This window comes from Panulirus ornatus, chromosome 7, assembly GCF_036320965.1.
Source record: "Panulirus ornatus isolate Po-2019 chromosome 7, ASM3632096v1, whole genome shotgun sequence".
Taxonomy (NCBI): domain Eukaryota; kingdom Metazoa; phylum Arthropoda; class Malacostraca; order Decapoda; family Palinuridae; genus Panulirus; species Panulirus ornatus.
In genome coordinates this window covers 44,433,175-44,455,695 of record NC_092230.1, presented here as the reverse complement: position 1 = coordinate 44,455,695, position 22,521 = coordinate 44,433,175, and the positions used below count along the sequence as shown (strand labels likewise).

The 22,521-nt window shown below is 39.3% G+C and overlaps 1 protein-coding gene across 1 annotated transcript in view; it reads left to right on the top strand.

Annotated features, from left to right (window-relative positions):
- LOC139749595 (trifunctional enzyme subunit alpha, mitochondrial-like) overlaps nucleotides 1–17,505 on the top strand; it is a 29,469-nt gene extending 11,964 nt beyond the window's left edge. The window contains exons 4-8 of the mRNA XM_071663693.1: nucleotides 467–638; nucleotides 3,112–3,222; nucleotides 6,036–6,142; nucleotides 12,087–12,182; nucleotides 16,517–17,505. Coding sequence (XP_071519794.1) covers nucleotides 467–638; nucleotides 3,112–3,222; nucleotides 6,036–6,142; nucleotides 12,087–12,182; nucleotides 16,517–16,717 — 687 coding nt within the window. The 3' untranslated portion in view covers nucleotides 16,718–17,505. The remainder of the gene's footprint in view (nucleotides 1–466; nucleotides 639–3,111; nucleotides 3,223–6,035; nucleotides 6,143–12,086; nucleotides 12,183–16,516) is intronic.
- Nucleotides 17,506–22,521: the final 5,016 nt, after the last annotated feature.

Genomic DNA, 22,521 nt, shown 5'->3' with positions numbered 1-22,521 from the left:
GCTTTCAGAGCCCTGCCATATAGCTTAGCATAGCTGTTACAATTTTTGATTAATAAAACATATTGAAAGTGGAAACTAGCCTGTGTAGTTTCCTATAGAAATACCAAGGCAGGGGCATGGTTTGTTAAAAAGCAGTAAAGTGGTATGTCAAAGTCTCATTGTCAATTCAGTCTGACTTTTGCATCCTCTTTCTCATAATTTTAGCTTTTCTATTGTTGCAATCACTTCACTTTGATATACAGGATTAGCATACCTGCCAGGGTCATGCTAGCTTTTGGATGTTTGGACAGAAGGATTTTGGCATGTACAGAATTTCTAGCTCTGTTTTTATGATATGGAGATATTATGAGGAAAGAGAATGCAAAAATTTTCCATGTCTTGATTTTGCTTTTGTTTGAAAAATTAAGTGTGTAAAAGATAGATAGAAAACAGATAATGTTAGAAATTCACTTAAAAATTTTTTCAGGCAGTTATTGTGGTAAAGGATGGTCCAGGATTCTATACTTCAAGAATAGTATCTGCAATGTTAAGCCATAGTTTGTTGCTGCTCCAAGAAGGAGTTGAACCTAAGAGGCTGGATAAAGTTACTCAGGCCTTTGGTTGGCCTGTAGGAGGTGCCACACTCCTAGATGAAGTTGGTGAGAAGCCTTTTTCTTTTAATTGGTGTGGAATGAAAAATTTTTCATGTTTTTTGGTGAATGGGAAGGATTTTGTAGTTGAAGATTCCTCAGGGGACTTTAAGCACTTCGTTTGAGAGCAATCATTAAAATGAATAGGTTTGTGTGTAACTTTTATGAACAGAAGATGTGGTCTTAATCTGCAGTCAGTTCAGCTAACAAAGGAAAAACTTAAAAGTGGCATTTTGCAGTTGTTGCTTTACATACGCATAAGTCTAGAGTTCTATTTTTCTTTTATATTTGAATATATTGCCTCACTTAAAAAATAATGAAAATGTTTAATGATTTTGTGCATCTATGAAAAATAAATTTTCATGTAAAGTGCAATGTAACAGAAAGCAAATTAGCTAAAAATCATTAGGAAAAAATCTGAAGGAAATAGAAACAAATAATGAAATCAGATTATAATACAGGTTGTACCTCTTATCTGGCACTTTTTGGTCTAGCAATTTCCATGGTCCAGCATTAGGCTACTGAGTAAAAGCCATGTTGTATCAAGAAAAGAACCTCTTCTGAAATATCACCATGTTCAGTTTTCCCCAAGTTCTTAGCCAGGATTGAAACTCTTAAAAGTTTAGAAAATGAAGACACTGCCTTAGTGATCTTGAAAGCTGAAAATGTACATGAACCCCTGTGTCCAGTCAGTTCATGTAAACCTTTTGATGCCATTGGTACTCCATTGATGCAAGTGTAGTGTAGTGCGGTTGTCCTCAATCTAGCAACCTGTTACATTTCATTTGTATTACATAACCTGTTGGTTAGCCACAGATGGCACCCCAAACAAAGGTTGAGTCATTGAAGCATCCTGGAGATCTTAATGTCCCTCATTGTGCTTGAGGGGTAGTGGCATACATTTCTTTTAGGGGGGAATCTTCCCATCTGCCCAGTCCACCACCTCTCAAGTGCTTCTGCCACCCATATAAGATTTCAAAAATAAGGAGAATGCAGAATGAGTTTATCATATAAGGAAGAAATATCTCATTCTTATTTATCTGAATAAGAGAGTGAAGTGGAAATATACAGTGTTGGTGAGAATGAAAACATACTTGTGAGAATAGGAGATTGGTCCATACAGCTCTAGCAGGATAATAGGTGAGTTATAATGTGTTTGTGTGATTAGAAGGCAGTGATTTTAGGCCCTGCATGTATTTGAAAAAAAAAATGATGTTTTGTGCACTTCTTAATGGATAATATGAAATATGTATTTTGCTGTGTTACATATTTGTGTTTGGCAGAAAAAAGCACCAAGGGATTAAGCATACATGGATGAAAACCATTAATGCAATGGATTTTCCTGCTTGTATTTCCTAGTACCTGCATACCACTGTTTAAAACAAACTTCCAAAACATTCAAATTTTTTTTTTTATAATCTTACCTAATTGAAAATGTCAAAGCTGATGATGTATGCAAAGTGGCATCATCAGTGGCTCATCACAGGACCTTTATGTTGGAAGGTATAGGAAGCAAGATTCAGAAGCTCAGCTTGTACCTGTGTCTCAAGCTGAAACTCAAACTTCCAATACACCTTGTGCATACCACTAAGAGGCCTGAGACCAAAGGTATCAACAGCTAGCGCAATCCCCACGGTAACCCACACTCCTACACTCATGCCTTTGAAATGGGGGCCCAGCAGTTTTCTTAGCAGCATTTTCTCTCTTTTATACTCTTTTTAAGAACTTGTTGAAAAGATATCCCAAATTAAGAAAGTAATGAGTTCACAAACAAAGCAAAATACATATAATGCTTTTGGCAACAGTAACTTCCAAAATGAGGATGAGGGTTTCCATTTTACATATAAAGTAGGATTTGGAAAAATGAACAATGGAGCCGAGGCTCAGGCCCTAGGGTTGCAGCTTCCTCTGCTTCCCTTCTCATTGGGCCTGCCTACAACAGACATCTAATTTTCCTACTCAGTGCCATTGCTGAATGAGTAATTATAAGAGAATCTTTCCAACTTTTGTGTGTCCATACTCTCTTAACTTATGTTTACAGGGTGAGCCATAATAGGGAAGAATTCATGTTTAAAATTTTCAAGAACCAACATTCAGAAATTTTGATTAAAGTGTAGTACTGTTCTGCATTAACTACTGGGTATCTGAGCTTGAAATTTTGGTGACAGTAACTAACTTTTTTAGACGAAACACTCTCAACGTAGGGGAAGGGGACATTGTCTAGATTGTGAAAATATTTGTACATTACTACTGAGTCTAGATAAGAAAGAGATCTGTACTTTCAACCACTGTTTGAAGATTGACATTAGCTACCATATCGGATGAACTAGAAGATTAATGGAGAGGTGGAGAGAGAATATTTCAAGAACAAATTACCATACTACAGTATGAAGAAATTTTAGATCCCTCTTTTACTATAGATTGTGATTGTATTCACCATGAACAGGAATTGATACAGAATGATTATATTTTTTTCTTTAAGGCATTGATGTTGGCATTCATGTTGGAGAGGAGATGATCAAAGCACAGGGCTCAAGATTTCGCTGTGGTGATTTGAATATTCTCAAAGATATGGCGGCTGCTGGTTATCTAGGTTAGTACAGAAAGTTTTTATCTCAAATGTACATGTCGCTAAATTTTTTGATGCATTGTATGAGTTCTTTGTTGGTCTGCTCTATATTTTTTTTACTGCCTTTGTAATATCTCTACTGCCAGAACAGTTAATGTTAATCTTTACACAGACTCCTTTATGACTTTCTACACCCATGCACACATGTGCTCACTCATGCTTCAAATCTAATTCACACCTACATTCACACACATGCATGCACTCATTTTTGTGCAGTCACACTTAAATTCACACATGCATTCATCTTTGTGTGCTCACACTTATACTCACACATGCAGTGTACTCACACATGCAATGTAATGTGCCAAGCTTAGGTGAACCAAAGAAACTTTGTAATGAAGCTAGAATTGTATGTTCATGGTGTATTACTGTAATCTTCTGAAATTACTTTTTTCCTGTAACATACAGATACAAGGAAGTCACAGACAAGGGCACCATTGTGTCCTCATGAGGCTGTTTGTGTTTATGGAAGAGATCAGAGACTCATAGTTTGGTGTTGCAAATGTAGGAAAACATGCAGATGTTTGAGAGAGATAAACCTGGAAACTTTTCATAAAGCTAAAGAGTGGCAAATGATATGTCATGGATGTGACACAAAATATTTATTGTTTATTCTTAAATGTATCTATGGTACTGCATTGAGCTGTTGCAATTGTTTACTCATTCCTTGCATTAAGAAACCTGTTGAAGAAATAGTACTTTAAGAAGCCTGTTGAAGAAATAGTACTTTAAGAAACCTGTTGAAGAAATAGTACTTTAAGAAACCTGTTGAAGAAATAGTACTTTGCTTCATTCCAGCTTAAACATTTGTACACTAGTTTATATCCATTACTATGAGTTACTGAAGTTTTAGATCATTTTGAATAACTGTACCAGATCGCTTCTCACCATTATCTTTTCTGAGCTAAATGAATTTAAGCCAATGAATAAACTGTCATAAAATTTGTTTCTCCACTGTCATTGAATTTGTTTCTCAGTCTGGAAGTCATCTTGGTGTTTCAGCTCTGCACTCTCTGCATTCTGTCTGTCCTTTTTCAAGTGACATAACCAAAACAGAATACAGTATTCAAGGTGGGAGCAAGAGAGCAAATGGGAACAGTGGTACAGGGGCAAAAGGGGAAGTGTTAACAATTAGTTATGAAGTGAAGAGGAGATAGAGTGAGTATTCTGAAGGATTGTTAGATGTGTTTGATGTCAGAGTGACAGATGAAGGGTGTTTTGGTCAGGGTGGTATGCAAAGTGAGAGAGTTAGGGAGATGAAATGTGGCAAGGTGGTTGAATTGGATGTAATTGCTGTTGAATTTATTAAGAAAGGGAATGACTATGTTGTCGATTGGTTGGTAAGGATTTTCAGTGTATGTATGGATCATGGTGAGGTGCCTTAGGATTGGCGGAAAGCATATACAGTGCCACTGTTTAAAAGCAAGGGGGATAATGGTAAGCATTCAAACTACAGAGTTATAAGTCTGTTGAGTATACATGGTAAATTGTATGGAACGGTATTGATTAAGAGGGTGAAGGCACATGCAAAGTATCAGATTTGGGAGGAATAGTGTGGTTTTGGAAGTGGTGGAGGATATGTGGATCAGGTGTTTGCTCTGAAGAATGTGTGTGAAAAATGCTGAGAAGAACAGTTGAATTTTTATGTGGCATTTATGGATTTGTAAAGGGATATGATAGGTTTGATAGAAATGTTTTGTGGAAGGTCTTAAGAACATACAGCGTGGAAGGAAAGCTATGAGGAGCAATGAGAAGTTTTTATCAAGGATATAAGGTTTGTGTTCAAGTAAGAAGAGAGGAGAGTGAATGTTTCCAGGTGAAGGTTGGTCTGTGGCAGGGATGTGTGATGTCATCATGGCTTTTCAGTTGGCTTATGGATAGGGTGTTGGGGCAGGTAAATGCAAGTCTTGGGTAGAGGGGTGAGTATGCAGTTTGTGAGGGATGGAAGGGCCTAAGAAGTTTGTCAGTTATTGTTTGCTGATGATACGGCAGATTTAAGTGAGCGGTACAACTAGTAAGCAGCTGGAGTTAACATAGTGTACCTTTCTTGAATTTAGCTTGATTGACTTATATCCAATATGATGCACTGTTGTTAAACTTCCTATACTTTGTTTGAACATGGGATACTATTAATGGTGTAGATACTGGTGTCTATGTTGAAATCCCTCAGCACTGTACCTCTTCTCTTCATCCCAATTTTCATCTTCCTTTTTCTCATCATTTTCTGTTGCTGTGCTATCCTACATTCTTCCTGTTTGCAGCTTGTTCTTCTCATTCATGCATTTCATTCTCTTTGCTGCTTTTTCACTGTACTGCTTCCTTGTCTTCTCTCCTCATTTTCTTTGTTCCCTGTTTATGAAGATAACACATGGGCCATGGAAGACACAAGGAAGGGTCAAGACTAAGCAAATGAAGATTATGAGTCATTGGACTGTGAAGAGATATGAAAGGATGTACATGAGCAGTAAAACCAGGAATAGGTTTTTGGGTAGTGTAGAAACAGGGGCTTCATGCCATATTTTAGAAGAATGGGGCTGGATGCATACAGACATTATTCAACAAATTTAGTTCAGTTCTGAAGTTGTAAACCACATTTCCAAAAAGAGTAACACTTTTTAAAGAACATTAGAGGTCTCTTTTCTGCTGATGAATTGGTGTTCTTCATCAGTTTGAAAATTGCATTGTTCATCATTGCCAGTAATGTTTACACATTGCTAATATTATATTTGAGCTTAAGTGTATGATTAGTATGTACACTCTGTTTTTCTCTTGTATAGGCCGGAAGTCAGGCAGCGGTATCTATGTATACAAACCAGGAATGAAGGAACGCATAATGAATGATGGCGCACTTGAAATATTGAAGAAGTATTCTGTTGCCCCTAAGGTAAGTATCTATTGGTATTTACTGTACAGAAATCTTCACAGTAAAAGATTCACTGAATAATAGGTCTTGGGAGCCCTGCTATTGAAGTGAAGATATTTCCTTTTTCCTTGCACTTAATTTTTTTTTCATTTTGGTATGCCTTGCATTTTCAGAGTGAACATTTTTCTTTTAAGTGTGGTGCTTTGTTTGCCATATCCTTGGCTCCTATTCAGGCTAAGGAAATGGATTTTGACAGGAAACACTTTTTGAGAGCAGATAAAGCAAATTTAGACTATACCAGCCATGCCACTTTCCCTTAGATGTTTTTTCTTGTGCTACTGCTAGACAACTCTGTTCCAGAAGGTTGGTCAAGAAGTCTCTTAATTTGAGTTGATTGGCTCTTGTTGCCTGTTTTGTATTATTACAATAGCTATCATGATCTGACACCTAATTTTATGGCATGCCTTCAGTCTAGTATTCCAAGCTTTGGCAATTGCCTTAATTTGTAACTTGTGAAGGTATTGATGCTTAGTAGAATAACACTCATATCTGCAGAATTCACAACACTGGTTTGTATAAGCACTGCCAAGGCTTCCACCCATTGCTGAAGTCCACTATTTTCTCAGTTTAGAATTGCAGATGAGACTTTTAGATCTGTATTAGATAGAAACAAAGCATTGTGCATAATCAGGCACAGCGACTCCAACACCAGTAACTAGCCTATTGCTGGATAGAACTAGACCTGAGCATAAAACACACACGCACACTATTATAGGTGCTACCTTGCTAATGCAAGAAATGGCAATCAAATATGGCAAATATGTATGTGTATATATGTGTATATGAGTGGATGGGCCATTCTTTGCCAGGAAACTTACAAATCCATCTGCTTTTCTAAGTGTTTCTCACATACATTCTTCAAAGCAAACACCTGATCCATACATATATACACATGTACATATTCATACTTGCTTGCTTTCATCCATACCTGGTGCTATCCCACCCCACAGGAAACAGCATCGCTACCCTGTGCTTCAGCACAGACAGAAAAGGCCACATTCATTCACACTCATTCTCTAGTTGTCATGTTTAATGCACTGAAACCACAGCTACCTATTCACATCCAGGCTGTACAGACCTTTCCAAGGTTTACCCCAGATGTTTCACATGCCCTTGTTCAGTCAATTGACAGCATATCAACCCTGGTATACCACATCGTTCCAGTTCACTCCATCCCTTACACGCCTCATACCCTCCTGTATGTTAAGGCCCCGAGTGCTCAAATTCTTTTTCACTCCATCCTTTCACCTCCAGTTTGATCTCCCACTTCTTGTTCCCTCCACATATATCCTCTTCGTCAATCTTTCCTCGCTCACTCTCTCCATATGTCCAAACCATTTCAAAACCCCCCTCTTCTGCTCTCTCAACCACACTCTTTATTACCACACATCTCTCTTACCCTTTCGTTACTTGATCAAAACACCTCACACCACATATTGTCTTCAGACATTTCATTTCCAATACATCCACCCTCCTCTGTACAAGTCTATCCATAGCCCATGCCTCACGACCATATGTTATTGTTGGAACTACTACATAATTCATATATGCTGCCTTTGTTCATTCCTGTCGCCACCCTGCCACACATGAAATGACACCCCCCTCCCCCCACACACGTATGAGGTAGTGTTAGGAAAAGACAACAAAGGCCACTTTCGTTCACACTCAGTCTCTAGCTGTCATGTATAATACACCGAAACTACAGCTCCCTTTCCACATCCAGGCCCCACACAACTTTCCATGGTTTACCCCAGATGCTTCACATGCCTTGGTTCAATCCATTGACAGCACGTCGACCTTGGTATACCACATTGTTCCAATTCACTCTATTCCTTGCATGCCTTTCACCCCTCTGCATGTTCAGGCCCTGATCGCTCAAAATCTTTTTTACTCCATCCTTCCTCCTCCAATTTGGTCTCCCACTTCTCATTCCCTCTGCCTCCGACACATATATCCTCTTTGTCAATCTTTCCTCACTCATTCTCTCCATGTGACCAAACCATTTCGATACACCCTCTTCTGCTCTCTCGACCACACGCTTTTTATTACCACATATCTCTCTTACCCTTTCATTTATGGATCTGGAGAAGGCATATGATAGAGTTGCTCTGTGGAAGGTATTAAGAATAGATGGTTTGGGAGGCAAGTTGTTAGAAGCAGTGAAAAGCTTTTATCAAGGATGTAAGGCATGTGTTCGAGTAGGAAGAGAGGAAAGTGATTGGTTCTCAGTGAATGTTGGTTTGCAGCAGGGGTGTGTGATGTCTCCATGGTTGTTTAATTTGTTTATGTATGGGGTTGCTAGAGAGGTGAATGCAAGAGTTTTGGAAAGAGGGGCAAGTATGCAGTCTTTTGTGGATGAGAGAGCTTGGGAAGTGAGTCAGTTGTTGTTTGCTGATGATACAGCACTGGTGGCTGATTCAGGTGAGAAACTGCAGAAGCTGGTGACTTAGTTTGGTAAAGTGTGTGAAAGAAGAAAGCTGAGAGTAAATGTGAATAAGAGCAAGGTTATTAGGTACAGTAGGGTTGAGGGACAAGTCAATTGGGAGGTAAGTTTGAATGGAGAAAAACTGGAGGAAGTGAAGAGTTTTAGATACCTGGGAGTGGATTTGGCAGCGGATGGAACCATGGAAGTGGAAGTGAATCATAGGGTGGAGGAGAGGACGAAAGTTCTGGGAGGGTTGAAAAATGTGTGGAAGTCGAGATCATGATCTTGAAAAGCAAAAATGGGTATGTTTGAAGGAATAATGGTTCCAACAATGTTATATGTTTGTGAGGTTTGGGCTATAGATAGAGTTGTGCGGAGGAGGAAGGATGTGCTGGAAATGAGATGTTTGAGGACAATATGTGGTGTGAGGTGGTTTGATCGAATAAGTGATGAAAGGGTAAGAGAGGTGTGCGGTAATAAAAAGAGTGTGGTTGAGAGAGCAGGAGAGGTTGTTTTGAAATGGTTTGGTCACATGGAGAGAATGAGTGAGGAAAGATTGACAAAGAGGATATATGTGTCAGAGGTGGAGGGAACGAGAAGTGGGAGACCAGATTGGAGGTGGAAAGATAGAATGAAAAAGAATCTGAGTGATTGGGGCCTGAACATGCAGGAGGGTGAAAGGCGTTCAAGGAATAGAGTGAATTGGAATGATGTTGTATACCAGGGTCGACGTGCTGTCATTGGATTGAACCAGGGCATGTGAAGAGTCTGGGGTAAACCATGGAAAGTTTTGTGGGGCCTGGATGTTGAAAGGAAGCTGTGGTTTCGGTGCATTATACATGACAGCTAGAGACTGAGTGTGAACGAATGTGGCCTTTGTCGTCTTTTCCTAGTGCTACCTCGCGCACATGTGGGGGGAGGGGTTGTCATTTCATGTGTGGTGGGGTGGCGGTGATGGGAATGAATAAGGGCAGGCAGTATGAATTATGTTCATGCGTATATATGTATATGTCTGTGTGTGTGTATATATATATATATATATATATATATATATATATATATATATATATATATATATATATATATATATTATTATATTTTTTATTATACTTTGTCGCTGTCTCCCGCGTTTGCGAGGTAGCGCAAGGAAACAGACGAAAGAAATGGCCCAACCCCCCCCCATACACATGTATATACATACGTCCACACACGCAAATATACATACCTACACAGCTTTCCATGGTTTACCCCAGACGCTTCACATGCCTTGATTCAATCCACTGACAGCACGTTAACCCCGGTATACCACATCGCTCCAATTCACTCTACTCCTTTCCCTCCTTTCCCCCTCCTGCATGTTCAGGCCCCGATCACACAAAATCTTTTTCACTCCATCTTTCCACCTCCAATTTGGTCTCCCTCTTCTCCTCGTTCCCTCCACCTCCGACACATATATCCTCTTGGTCAATCTTTCCTCACTCATTCTCTCCATGTGCCCAAACCACTTCAAAACACCCTCTTCTGCTCTCTCAACCACGCTCTTTTTATTTCCACACATCTCTCTTACCCTTACGTTACTCACTCGATCAAACCACCTCACACCACACATTGTCCTCAAACATCTCATTTCCAGCACATCCATCCTCCTGCGCACAACTCTATCCATAGCCCACGCCTCGCAACCATACAACATTGTTGGAACCACTATTCCTTCAAACATAGCCATTTTTGCTTTCCGAGATAATGTTCTCGACTTCCACACATTCTTCAAGGCCCCCAGAATTTTCACCCCCTCCCCCACCCTATGATCCACTTCCGCTTCTATGGTTCCATCCGCTGCCACATCCACTCCCAGATATCTAAAACACTTCACTTCCTCCAGTTTTTCTCCATTCAAACTCACCTCCCAATTGACTTGACCCTCAACCCTACTGTACCTAATAACCTTGCTCTTATTCACATTTACTCTTAACTTTCTTCTTCCACACACACGTTGAGATGTATAGGTATGTATATGTGCGTGTGTGGACGTGTATGTATATACATGTGTATGTGGATGGGTTGGGCCATTCTTTCGTCTGTTTCCTTGCGCTACCTCGCTAACACGGGAGACAGTGACAAAGTATAATAAAAATAATAAAAATAAAAAATATTTATGTATCCTTTTTTTCATACACGCTCAACATTTTCTGCATGAGCAAGGTAGCGACAAGACCAGATGACTGATCCTTAGAGAGAAGATTCTTTACTTGGCTCCTTGCTCTGTTCCTTCCATACTTTTTTATCTAGGGACCATGCATTTTATCTATATATCACCGTTGGAACTACTATACCATCAGTTGTACCCATTTTTGATGTCATAGACAATGACCTCTGTTTCCATACACCCTTGGTACACTCTGGATCTTAACCCTGTCACCTACTCTGTGGCTTACTTCAGCTTCCATGGTTCTTTTCACTGCCATATCCACTCCCAGATGTCTAAAGCACTTCACTCAAGGTTCTTTCCATTCAGACTCACGCTCTAGATAACTTGTCTCTTTCCATTGCTAAACCTAATAACCTCACTTTTATTCACATTTACTGATAACTTTCTCCTTTCACATTCTCTCCCAAACTCAGACACTTACTTCTGTAGTTTCTCACTTAAATCACCCTATAGTGGCATGTCATCAGCAAACAACAAATGACTCACCTTCTAGGCTTTCCCATGCCCAATATACTGCAGACCTGCTATGAGATAGTTAATGTCAATTCAGTTTTACAAAAATGTACAAATGCAAGAACTGAAATAGCCTTGAATTAAGTCAAGAGTTGAAAAGTCCCCTTTTACTTGTGATATGAAGTTGAAGATGGGTTTACACAGTTTTGGTTAGGGTAGGGTAGCAAAAGTTTTCAAAAGCAAATTAAGTTAAGTCTTAGGTAGATTAGGCTGCATTGCGACCATCTCACTATCTGAGATTAGGAAGTGAATCAAGTGATGTCCTCTCTCACTGGTCCTCAAGCTTTCAGGAGGTATTGTACATAGATTTATTGCAGGGTCTCTGGATTTATAATAGGGGTGGTACAAATGCATGAAACAGTTCATATACAGGGCTAAATAAGTAACCTTCAGGAAAGCATCATTGAATTAGCTGTGTGGGGTTGTGTTTTATTATGCCTTATGTAGCTCAAAACATTAGACTCTTCAAGCTACACCAAGCATGGGGCAAAGTCAAGACATCCTTGGGTTATATGAGTTTTGAGCGATCTTTTAGATGTACAGGTATAAATTAATTTGATTGCTTTAATAGGATAGTGTGTCTGCATGAAAGAATGCTTGAAGAGCTTAATTCTAGGGTAGCATTGGGTGTAGACCTCAACTTCATTTTCAGAGGAATGAAAAATAGCCTTTACTTTCTTACAGAGATTTTATTTTCAACTTTTATATAACATCTTTACTTATTGTGAATCTTTGAATGATGATTTCCATCTCTTTAGATTCCCTTGACAGATGAAACAATCCAAATGCTCCTGGCCAGCAAATTCATCAATGAGTCGGTGTTGTGCTTACAGGAAGGGATCCTGAATAACCCGGTGAGTACTTTTACGTGCATGGGATTGGTCATTTTCTTATTTGCATATTTGTCTTGCTAATTGTATTGTACTTGTATCGTACTATCCCTGGGGATAAGGGAGAAAGAATACTTCCCATGCATTCCCTGCGTATCGTAGAGAGCAACTAAAGGGGATGGGAGCAATGGCTAGAAACCCTCCCCTCCTTGTATATTAACTTTCTAAAAGGGGAAACAGAAGGAGTCATGCGGGGAGTGCTCATCCTCTGTGAAGGCTCAGATTAGGGTGTCTAAATGTGTGTGGATGTAACCAAGATGAGAAAAATGGGGAGATAGGTAGGATGTTTGAGGAAAGGAACCTAGATGTTTTGGCTCTGAGTGAAATGAAGCTCAAGGGTAAAGGGGAAGAGTGGTTTGGGAATGATTTGGGAGTAAAGTCAGGGGTTGGAGAGAGGACAAGAGCAAAGGAAGGGTGGACATGACAATACTTTTGATAATGAAGGATCTAATTTGTATATCCCTTGACTGATGTTACGATTGTTTTAAAAACTATTTTTGATACAGCCTTTCATTGTAGCTCAGCTGTCTTAATTTGGATATCATCCTCTTTGTTCTTCTCTGTACTCTCACAATCAGACCAATATGCCTCTTTAGATGCAGTGACCAGATCTTAGAAGCTTAATTCAGTTTTTGTCTGTGTTGTTGTTCAACTTACCACACATATCTTTTTCACATACTTGAAAGCAGTTCTAAAATCACAAAAAGAAAATTTGCCTTTTTCACAATTCTCCTGATGTGTAACTCGGACAGTAGGTTAGCCACAATGTTAACCCTAATTTCTCATTCACATACAGAATCTTGATTTTTGTATCCTACAAGGTAATGATTTCATATCTTTTTGCCTTGTCCCAGCCTCATTACCTTACTCTTACTTAGAGTGAATTTCATCATCCATTTATCAGATCAACTTAAGTGTTTGCCCAGTCCCTGTTGTAGTCTAATGTAATCTTTGTAATTCCTTATTTCTATCATGACTTGAGGATTTTTCAAACATATATTTAGTGAAGGATCCAGTTTACCGGTGGAGTCATTTACATGTACCAAGAACAGCACTGGGCCCAAAACTGAGCCTTGTGACTTGCCGTTAATGATCCTTGCACATATTAAGAAAATTTGACTAGTGAAGGAGTCTAGCCCTTATTTCTACCTGTAACTCTGATGATTTTTTTTGTCTAGGCATACAATCTACCCATCCATATTTTTGATCTGAGATGACACTTACACTATCATAGATTTATAATGCAACTTTTGTTCCCATCAGAGGTAAGTATATTTACAGTCAAATGGTACGTTTCTCCTCCCACCCTGTTCTGTGAACACGAAAGATTCCTTGGGAATATTTAAGTCAGAATTCAGCCTGCACCCTCATGATTTGGTGAGAATGCAACAGCTTTTACCCAACCTTCATGAATGACCAAGGTATTGAAGCCAGTGCCCATTTAAGACGTCCATCCTTGGCCAGTCAGCAACTACCACCAGGCTGATGTCATTATCCAGCACCCCCAGCAACTACTGGGAGCTCACTTTTCCCTGAAATTCATTTGCAGGGTAAGATGTACATTGTGGCTCTCTGCTGCTATTGGCAGTCATCTTTGAATTCACCATCCCTGTATATGTTTTCTAACATTTATTGTTATAAATGTTTATTATACCTTGTCGCTGGCTCCCACATTAGTGAGGTAGCGCAAGGAAACAGTTGAAAGAATGGCCCAGCCCACCCATATACACATGCATATATATACACACCCACACACACATATATACATACCTATACATTTCATCATATACATACTTATACACAGACATATACATATGTACACATGTACATATCCATACTTGCTGCCGTTTTTCATTCCTGTTGCTACCCTGCCACACATGAAATAGCATCCCTTCTCCCCCCCTGCAAGGTAGCGCTAGGAAAAGACAAAAGGCCACATTTGTTCACACTCAGTCTCTAGCTGTCATGTGTGATGCACCGAAACCACAGCTCCCTTTCCACATCCAGGCCCCACAAAACTTTCCATGGTTTACCCTAGATGCTTCACATGCCCTAGGTCAATCCATTGACAGCACATTGACCCCTGTTTACCACATCCTTCTAATTCACTCTATTCCTTGTATGCCTTTCACCCTCTTTTATGTTCAGGCTCTGATTGCTCAAAATCTTTTTCGCTCCATCCTTCCACCTCCAATTTGGTCTCCCACTTCTCATTCCCTCCGCCTCTGACACATATATCATTTTTGTCAATTTTTCCTCACTCATTCTCTCCATGTGACCAAACCATTTCAATACACCCTCTTCTGCTCTCTCAACCACAACCACACTCTTTTTATTACCACACATCTCTCTTACCCTTTCATTACTTACTTGATCAAACCACCTCGCACCACATATTGTCCTCAAACATCTCATTTCCAACCCATCCACCCTCCTCCGCACAACCCTATCTACAGCCCATGCCTCGCAACCACATAACATTGTTGGAACCACCATTCCTTCAAACATACCCATTTTTGCTCTCCGAGATAACGTCCCCACCTTCCACACATTCTTCAATGCTCCCAGAACCTTCGCCCCCTTTCCCATCCTGTGACTCACTTCCACTTCCATGGTTCCATCTGCTGCTAAATCCACTCCCAGATATCTAAAACACTTCACTTCCTCCAGTTTTTCTCCAATGAAATATGCATATGCACCAAAAATTACAGGAGCAAAGAAATAAAATCTGTAAGATTCTTTGTATATCTTTCTTTGTATATTAAGCAAGAAACATATTAAGAAAGATTTGAGCAAGTACTTTTATAGGACTGTTAGGAACCACGTTATAAAGTGTTATGATGTTTGTACATCTCCGTGCAGAAAGTGCAGAGACATTGAGTCTTAAGTGCTTGGTTTTTCCTTAATAGTAGTTGCAACATGGCCATGAAGAGTTTTGGATCATCATGAGCATGAAGGGTTTTGGATATTTTGAAATGGTATTTGTAGTGTTGTTGCAGGGGTGGGTGAAGTCCAGGGCATAAGTGTGAGCTGTGTTTCCTTGGGAAGTATGGTTTCTAATGGGTTGGAGTTTAGAATTGAGTTAGGAGGTTGGTTCTTTAGTGTTTGTTGGATTCTATTAGCATTTATATGTTCTGTCAGTGTTATATATGTTGGGATAGGAGGATTAGTGAGTAGAGGTTACTTAAGAGTGAGTTAAGGGTGAGTGTTTTATTTCTTTTTAGTGTTTGGTGGTTGGTTATGCAGTGGTTTGGGTGGGAAAGGTCTAGTACAATTGTGTATAATTGAGTGCTAATCATGTAGTGGGACTATTGGAAGGATTTTTGTTTCATTGTGAAGGTGTTGAGTGTTTGTTGTAGCTAGGTAGCCCATTATAGTTCTGAATGTACAATTGTGTGTGCTTTGCTGCTTAGTTATATTTGATTTTGAAACGATGTAAAATCAGGCAAGTAAGGTTTGGTTTAAATTAGAATAGGTGAATTGTTTGTAGAGGATACTAAGTGATTATTTTTTGCACATCTGGTTCTGAGTATATTTAGTTTGTGTGCTACTTTTATGTTGATACTGTTAATGTGGGGAGTGAATGTGATGTGTGTTGTGCCTTTAATGGTTGGTGTTTTGTTCAGTGTTCAGGGTGTGACTGGAGGGTGTGAGCTAGAGTCATGTTTGTGGGAATATTAGTGTCACTGAATATTTATATGACGATACAGACATTCTGTTGTGGGTGAAACATTGTTCCAATTGTTTAATGTAATGTTGCATGTTTTATGTTACTTCTGTGATGTTAGTTTGTTGTGATATGATTGTGAGGTTGTTTGCATATGAGATAACCATCATTTGGTTGCTTAAGGTACTGAGAGGTTCCATTGGAAGATATTGAAGAAGATTGGGAAAAGAACTGCTTGGGGAAGTCTTTTTCACATTTCAAGGGTTATAGAGATGAAGCCATTACAAGTGACTTGGGCAAGGCATCTGGCTATGAAATTGGCTAGCCACCTTTTGTCATTGTTGTAGAGGGTGGCATAAAGTATATTTTGTGTGAAAGTATGTTGGGGATCGTGTCAAATGCTTTGTTAATGTCTATTGCAACGAGTCCAAGATGATGTTCATAGATGGTTGAAGCCATCTAAGGTTTGTTTTGCGAGGTTAGTATGTAGAGTGGTAGTATATATTGTATATGAATGGGTGAGTCATCATGAACATTTATGTTCCCTGTTTGGATACAGCTTTTTTTCCCCATTACGGATCTTCTGGTAGCTGAGTGAAACATAATTCTCACTTCTTTTTCCCTGCAACAGATTGAGGGAGACATTGGTGCTGTTTTTGGTTTAGGATTTCCTCCATACTCTGGCGGACCATTCCGCTTTGTTGACAGTTATGGAGCAGGGAAGCTGGTGGCCAAAATGAGAGAATATGAGTCTGCTTATGGGGAACCGTTCACACCATGCCATCTGCTACTTGACTATGCTGCAGACTCATCAAAGAAATTTTACAAGTAAAATATTTCTCCTTTCCCTTTAAGAAAACATTCTGAATGTTTGCAAGTCTTATCATCTTATAGGTTTAAATGAAAATACTCATATTCCAAGTTAGAATTATGTATGTTCTGATAGGTGTTCATCTTGATTAGTGTAGGGGTGTTTACATTTCGAATAAATCATCTTAGACAATATATGAATTGCAGTGCAAGTTTTTCATTCAATATAACAAAGACTCACTCTTTTTCATAACCAGAGGAAAAGACCACACCTATATATCCATGAGTATTTCTAAGATTTTTGTGCTTGGAATGAAATTTAAGACAGTGTAATTTTTTTTTCTGAGAATGTCATAGTTCTGTATGCCAGTTGACAGTGACTCACACACATGCAAAAAGTTGATTAGTGATTTTTTTTTAGATTCAAGTCCTCAAACTATATTGTATGTTTAAAAGAGAAAAAAAGGCCATTGATTTATTTTAGATACCTAGTCACTCCAAAGGTGCATGTAACATTAATCTTATTCTGAAAGAATTTTGTGAATCCCTCCTATGTGCTTATAACCTGACAAACAGGTTAAGTGATTTAGATTTTAGAGTATAAATTGTCCTTAATCTTTAGGACCATGCGAAGTGGAGATTTTGGATCTTCATGGATTTTAGAAATATAGGCTACAGTTGCCATCTGAACATATCATATCCTTGACAGTGTTTTCTATACTTCTGCAGGTTCTAATTGTACGGTATTTGTAAAATGAGTAGATATATACTATTGTAGATAGAACACTTAATAAACATTAACTGAAATAATTGTCCAGTACTTACCCATTATACGTGACAGCTTCAGAATATTTATTTATTTATTATACTTTGCCACTGTCTCCTGCATTAGCAAGGTAGCACAAGGAAACAGACGAAAGAATGGCCCAACCCACCCACACACACATGTATATACATAAATGCCCACACACGCACATATACATACCTATACATTTTAACGTATACATACATACACATACACAGACATATGCATATATACACATGTACATATTCATACATGCTGCCTTCATCCATTCCCACCGCCACCCCGCCACACGTGGAAATTGCACCCCCCTCCCCCTGTGTGCATGTGAGCTAGCACTAGGAAAAGACAACAAAAGCCACATTCGTTCACACTCAGTCTCTAGCTGTCATGTGTAATGCACCAAAACCACAGCTCCCTTTCCACATCCAGGCCCCACAAAACTTTCCATGGTTTACCCCAGATGCTTCACATGCCCTGGTTCAATCCATTGACAGCACGTCAACCCCGTTATACCACATCATTCCAATTCACTCTATTTCTTGCATGCCTTCATTCCTCTCAACCATTCAAAATCTTTTTCACTCCATCATTCCACCTCCAATTTGGTCTCCCACTTCTCCTCATTTCCACCACCTCTGACACATATATCCTCTTTGTCAATCTTTCCTCACTCATTCTCTCCATGTGACCAAACCATTTCAATGCACCCTCTTCTGCTCTCTCAATTACACTCTTTATTACTGCACATCTCTCTTACCCTTTCATTACTTACTCGATCAAACCACCTCACACCACATATTGTCCTCAGACATTTCATTTTCAACACATCCACCCTCCTCTGCACAACCCTATTTATAGCCCATGCCTCACAACCATATAACATTGTTGGAACCACTATTCCTCCAAGCATACCCATTTTTCTCTTCAAGATATCTTTCTTGGCTTCCACAAATTCTTCAGTGCTTCCAGAACCTTCACCCCCTCCCCCACCATGTGACTCACTTTCGCTTCCATGGTTACATCTGCTGCCAAATTCACTCCCAGATATCTAAAACACTTCACTTCCTCCAGTTTTTCTCCATTCAAACTTACCTTCCAATTTACTTGTCCCTCAACCCTACTGAACCTAATAACCTTGCTCTTATTCACATCTACTCTCAGCTTCCTTCTTTCACACACTCTACCAAACTCAGTCACCAACTTCTGCAGTCTCTCACCCGAATCAGCCACCAGCGCTGTATCATCAGCAAACAACAACTGACTCACTTCCCAAGCCCTCTATTCCACAACAGACTGCATACTTGCCCCTCTTTCCAAAACTCTTGCATTCACCTACGTAACAACTCCATCCATAAACAAATTAAACAACCATGGAGACATCATGCACCCCTGCTGCAAACCAACATTCACTGGGATCCAATCACTTTCCTCTCTTCCTACTCATACACATGCCTTACATCCTCAATAAAAACTTTTCCCTGCTTCTAGTAACTTACCTTTCACACCATATACTCTTAATACCTTCCACAGAGTATCTCTATCAATTCCATCATATCCCTTCTCCAGATCCATAAATGCTACATACAAATACATCTGTTTTTGTAAATATTTATCACATACATTCTTGAAAGCAAACACCAGATCCACACATCCTCTACCACTTCTGAAACCACACTGCTCTTCCCCAATCTGATGCTCTGTACATGCCTTCACCGTTTCAATCAATAGCCTCCCATATGATTTTCCAGAAATACTCAACAAACTTATACCTCTGTAATTTGAACACTCAATTTTATCCTCTTTGCCTTTGTACAATGGCACTATGCATGGATTCCTCCAATCCTCAGGCTCTTCACCATGAGCCATACATACATTGAATATCCTCAACAACCAGTCAACAGCTCAGTCAACGCCTTTTTTGATAAATTCCACTGCAGTACCATCCAAACCCGCTGCCTTGCCAGCTTTCATCTTCCGCAAAGCTCTCACTACCTCTTCTCTGTTTACCAAATCATTCTCCCTGACCCTCTCACTTTGCACACCACCTCGACCAAAACATCCTATATCTGCCACTCTATCATCAAACACATTTAACAAACCTTCAAAATACTCACTCCATCTCCCTCTCACTTCACCACTACTTGTTATTACCTCCCCATTTGCCCCTCTCACCAATGTTCCCATTTGTTCTCTTGTCTTATGCACTTTTTTTACCTCCTTCCAAAACATCTTTTTATTCTCCCTAAAATTTAATGATATTCTCTCACCCCAACTCTCATTTGCCCTCTTTTTCACCTCTTGCACCTTTCTTTTGACCTCTTGCCTCTTTCTTTTATACATCTGCCAGTCATTTGCTTTATTTCCCTGTAAAAATTGTCCAAATGCCTCTCTCTTCTCTTTCACTAACAATCTTACTTCTTCATCCCACCACTCACTACCCTTTCTAATCTGCCCACCTCCCACCTTTCTCATGCCACAGGCATCTTTTGCTTAAGCCATCAATGCTTCCCAAAATACATCCTATTCCTCCCCCACTCCTCACACAAGTCTCCAACAGATAGCATCACAGAGACACTTGCTTGTCCTTTTCACTGTAACTGATGCATGACCCAAAGCTAATACATACATATTCATCCTGAAACACTTTTCCAAGCTCACTTACTCTCACCACTCTCTTCCCCCCAACATTCTCTCTTCCTTTCTGAAAACCTCTACATATCTTCACCTTCACCTCCACAAAATAATGATCAGACATCCCTCCAGTTGCCCCTATCAGCACATTAGTATCCAAAAGTCTGTCTTTCATGCGGCTAACAATTAACACATAATCCAATGACGCTGTCTGGCCATCTCTCCTACTTACATACGTATATACTTATGTATATGCACATACTTATGTATATCTCTATTTTTGAACCAGGTGTTCCCAATCACCAGTCCTTTTTCAGCACACAAATCTACAAGCTCTTCACTATTTCCATTTACAACACTGAACACCCCATGTACACCAATTATACCCCCAACTGCCACATTACTCACCTTTGCATTCAAATAGGACTGTTGTTCTGGATTTCCTGAAGCTACCTCACTGATACAGGAGAGACAAATAGGTGAAGAAAGAATTCCCAAAATCTTGTTCTTACTTCCACAAAGTATTATGTAGATTGAAGTAGTGTTGGCATGTGCATAAAAGTTGAAGTACTAGGGGTGGTATCATTCAAAGCTCATGCTGAGGAAACAGAAGGCAGGCCTTTCATTTAACCCATTGTATGAGTATGTGTCAATTTGCATAGAGGATCATCAAAGAGAAGTTATGACTCCATTAGTAGCACAGATCATGGGTGTGGTGAAAGGGTTAGAATTGTACTTTTGAAATGTTTGCAACTTTTTTCTTGAGTTGTAGATATAGTACTCTTTATTTCTTTCTTTGATCAGTTTGTTCTGTAAGCACACAGGGGTTAAGACTTTAGCTCTCGACGATTTCACTGGGAATACACTGGCACTCTTTGGCGTTTCACAACTGATCACGGGTGGTATCACCTGGTCTCATTCACTAGAACCTCTTAGCCAATTCACAACTGCCACAGGCTATGACATTACGTTTTTGAAGGGGTTTGCAGCTTGAGCTGCCTGTTTACTGAATTTGTGTGAATCAATTAATGTCAGCACATTATCACTAGGTTACCTATGCCTCCACCTTCTCCTGGCTCTGCTTCTTCATTGATAGGTGTCCTTTTATTTTGTTAGTATTTTATACTGTATACTCCATGTGTTTTCCATTATTTAGTGTTGGGGTAAGCCTACTGATTTTACTGAACTTAGTTTTTACCCTTTCTTTTAGTCATTGCATAGACATCTAATTTTTAAGAATGTTTATCTCCTCTTCCTCATTTTCCCTTAATCTTTTTTTTCAAAAAGACCCACTTGGTAAAGACAAAACGTGCCCCAATTAAGAAAAAGGCACGAGGAAATGAAAGTAGAAATTAATTAGGGCTCTTCAGGTGTTTGTAGACCTGACTCGTAAAGAGAGAAAGGTTATAAAAAAGGGGGAAAGAAATAAGGAAGAGAATTCCACAGGTTAGCTGTTTAGGGGAAGAAGGTAACAGAAACTGTGGAAGCAGTAGTCAGATGCCTGCCACAGGTCCATCCATTGGACATCCTGTTAGAACATAAACCAAAATGATACCTGTAAAATAGAGAGCAGCAACATCATGGCCTGCAAAAATGAAAATTTCAGAGAAGTGATGCCAAGTTAATCAATGAGACAGAAGGCTTTTGCCTATGTGTGAGCAGTATTCTTTCATTTCAACAAATAAAACCAATGTATGAAATAGCTGCTCACAAGAAAAAAAATATGGCATCTATACAACACTCATAGCTTTTGGGAAGTAGACTTTTATAATGCTGACTATATGTGGTTTCCAAGGTAAATTGGAGGGCATAGTTTTGCCCAACATGTTGATGTTATCATATGGTTGGTGAAATTTTAACTGAAGCTAAATATAAAGTAATGAGGATGGAACAACGTGAAATAAAGCCTTGATATAATTATTACCAACCCGTAAATATGTTGCAGGATTCTGTGTGTGACAAGGTCTTGTGACTAAACATTAGATCCCTAACCTGTCAAAACAATGCCACATTAAGAGAATTGTAAAGGAGAAACTCTGTCTTCAGGCATGAAATTATGCACAGGTCCAAACTGAGAGAGGAAATATGATAGAATAAGCGGAAAAGAACATGTATTAAAGGAAGTAGAGGAGGAAAAGTAAGTTGAATTATGTAGCATGGTGATTGGGTTAGAAGAACAAGAGAGAAGAAAAAAGTGTAGGTGATTGGACAGAACCCGTGAGGAATAGCATTAGTAATAGGATAGGTGGGAGATGTAGCATGGTGATTGGGTTAGAAGAACAAGAGAGAAGAAAAAAGTGTAGGTGATTGGACAGAACCCGTGAGGAATAGCATTAGTAATAGGATAGGTGGGAGATATCACTTATTTGGTGATTGCTGTGATAGAACAG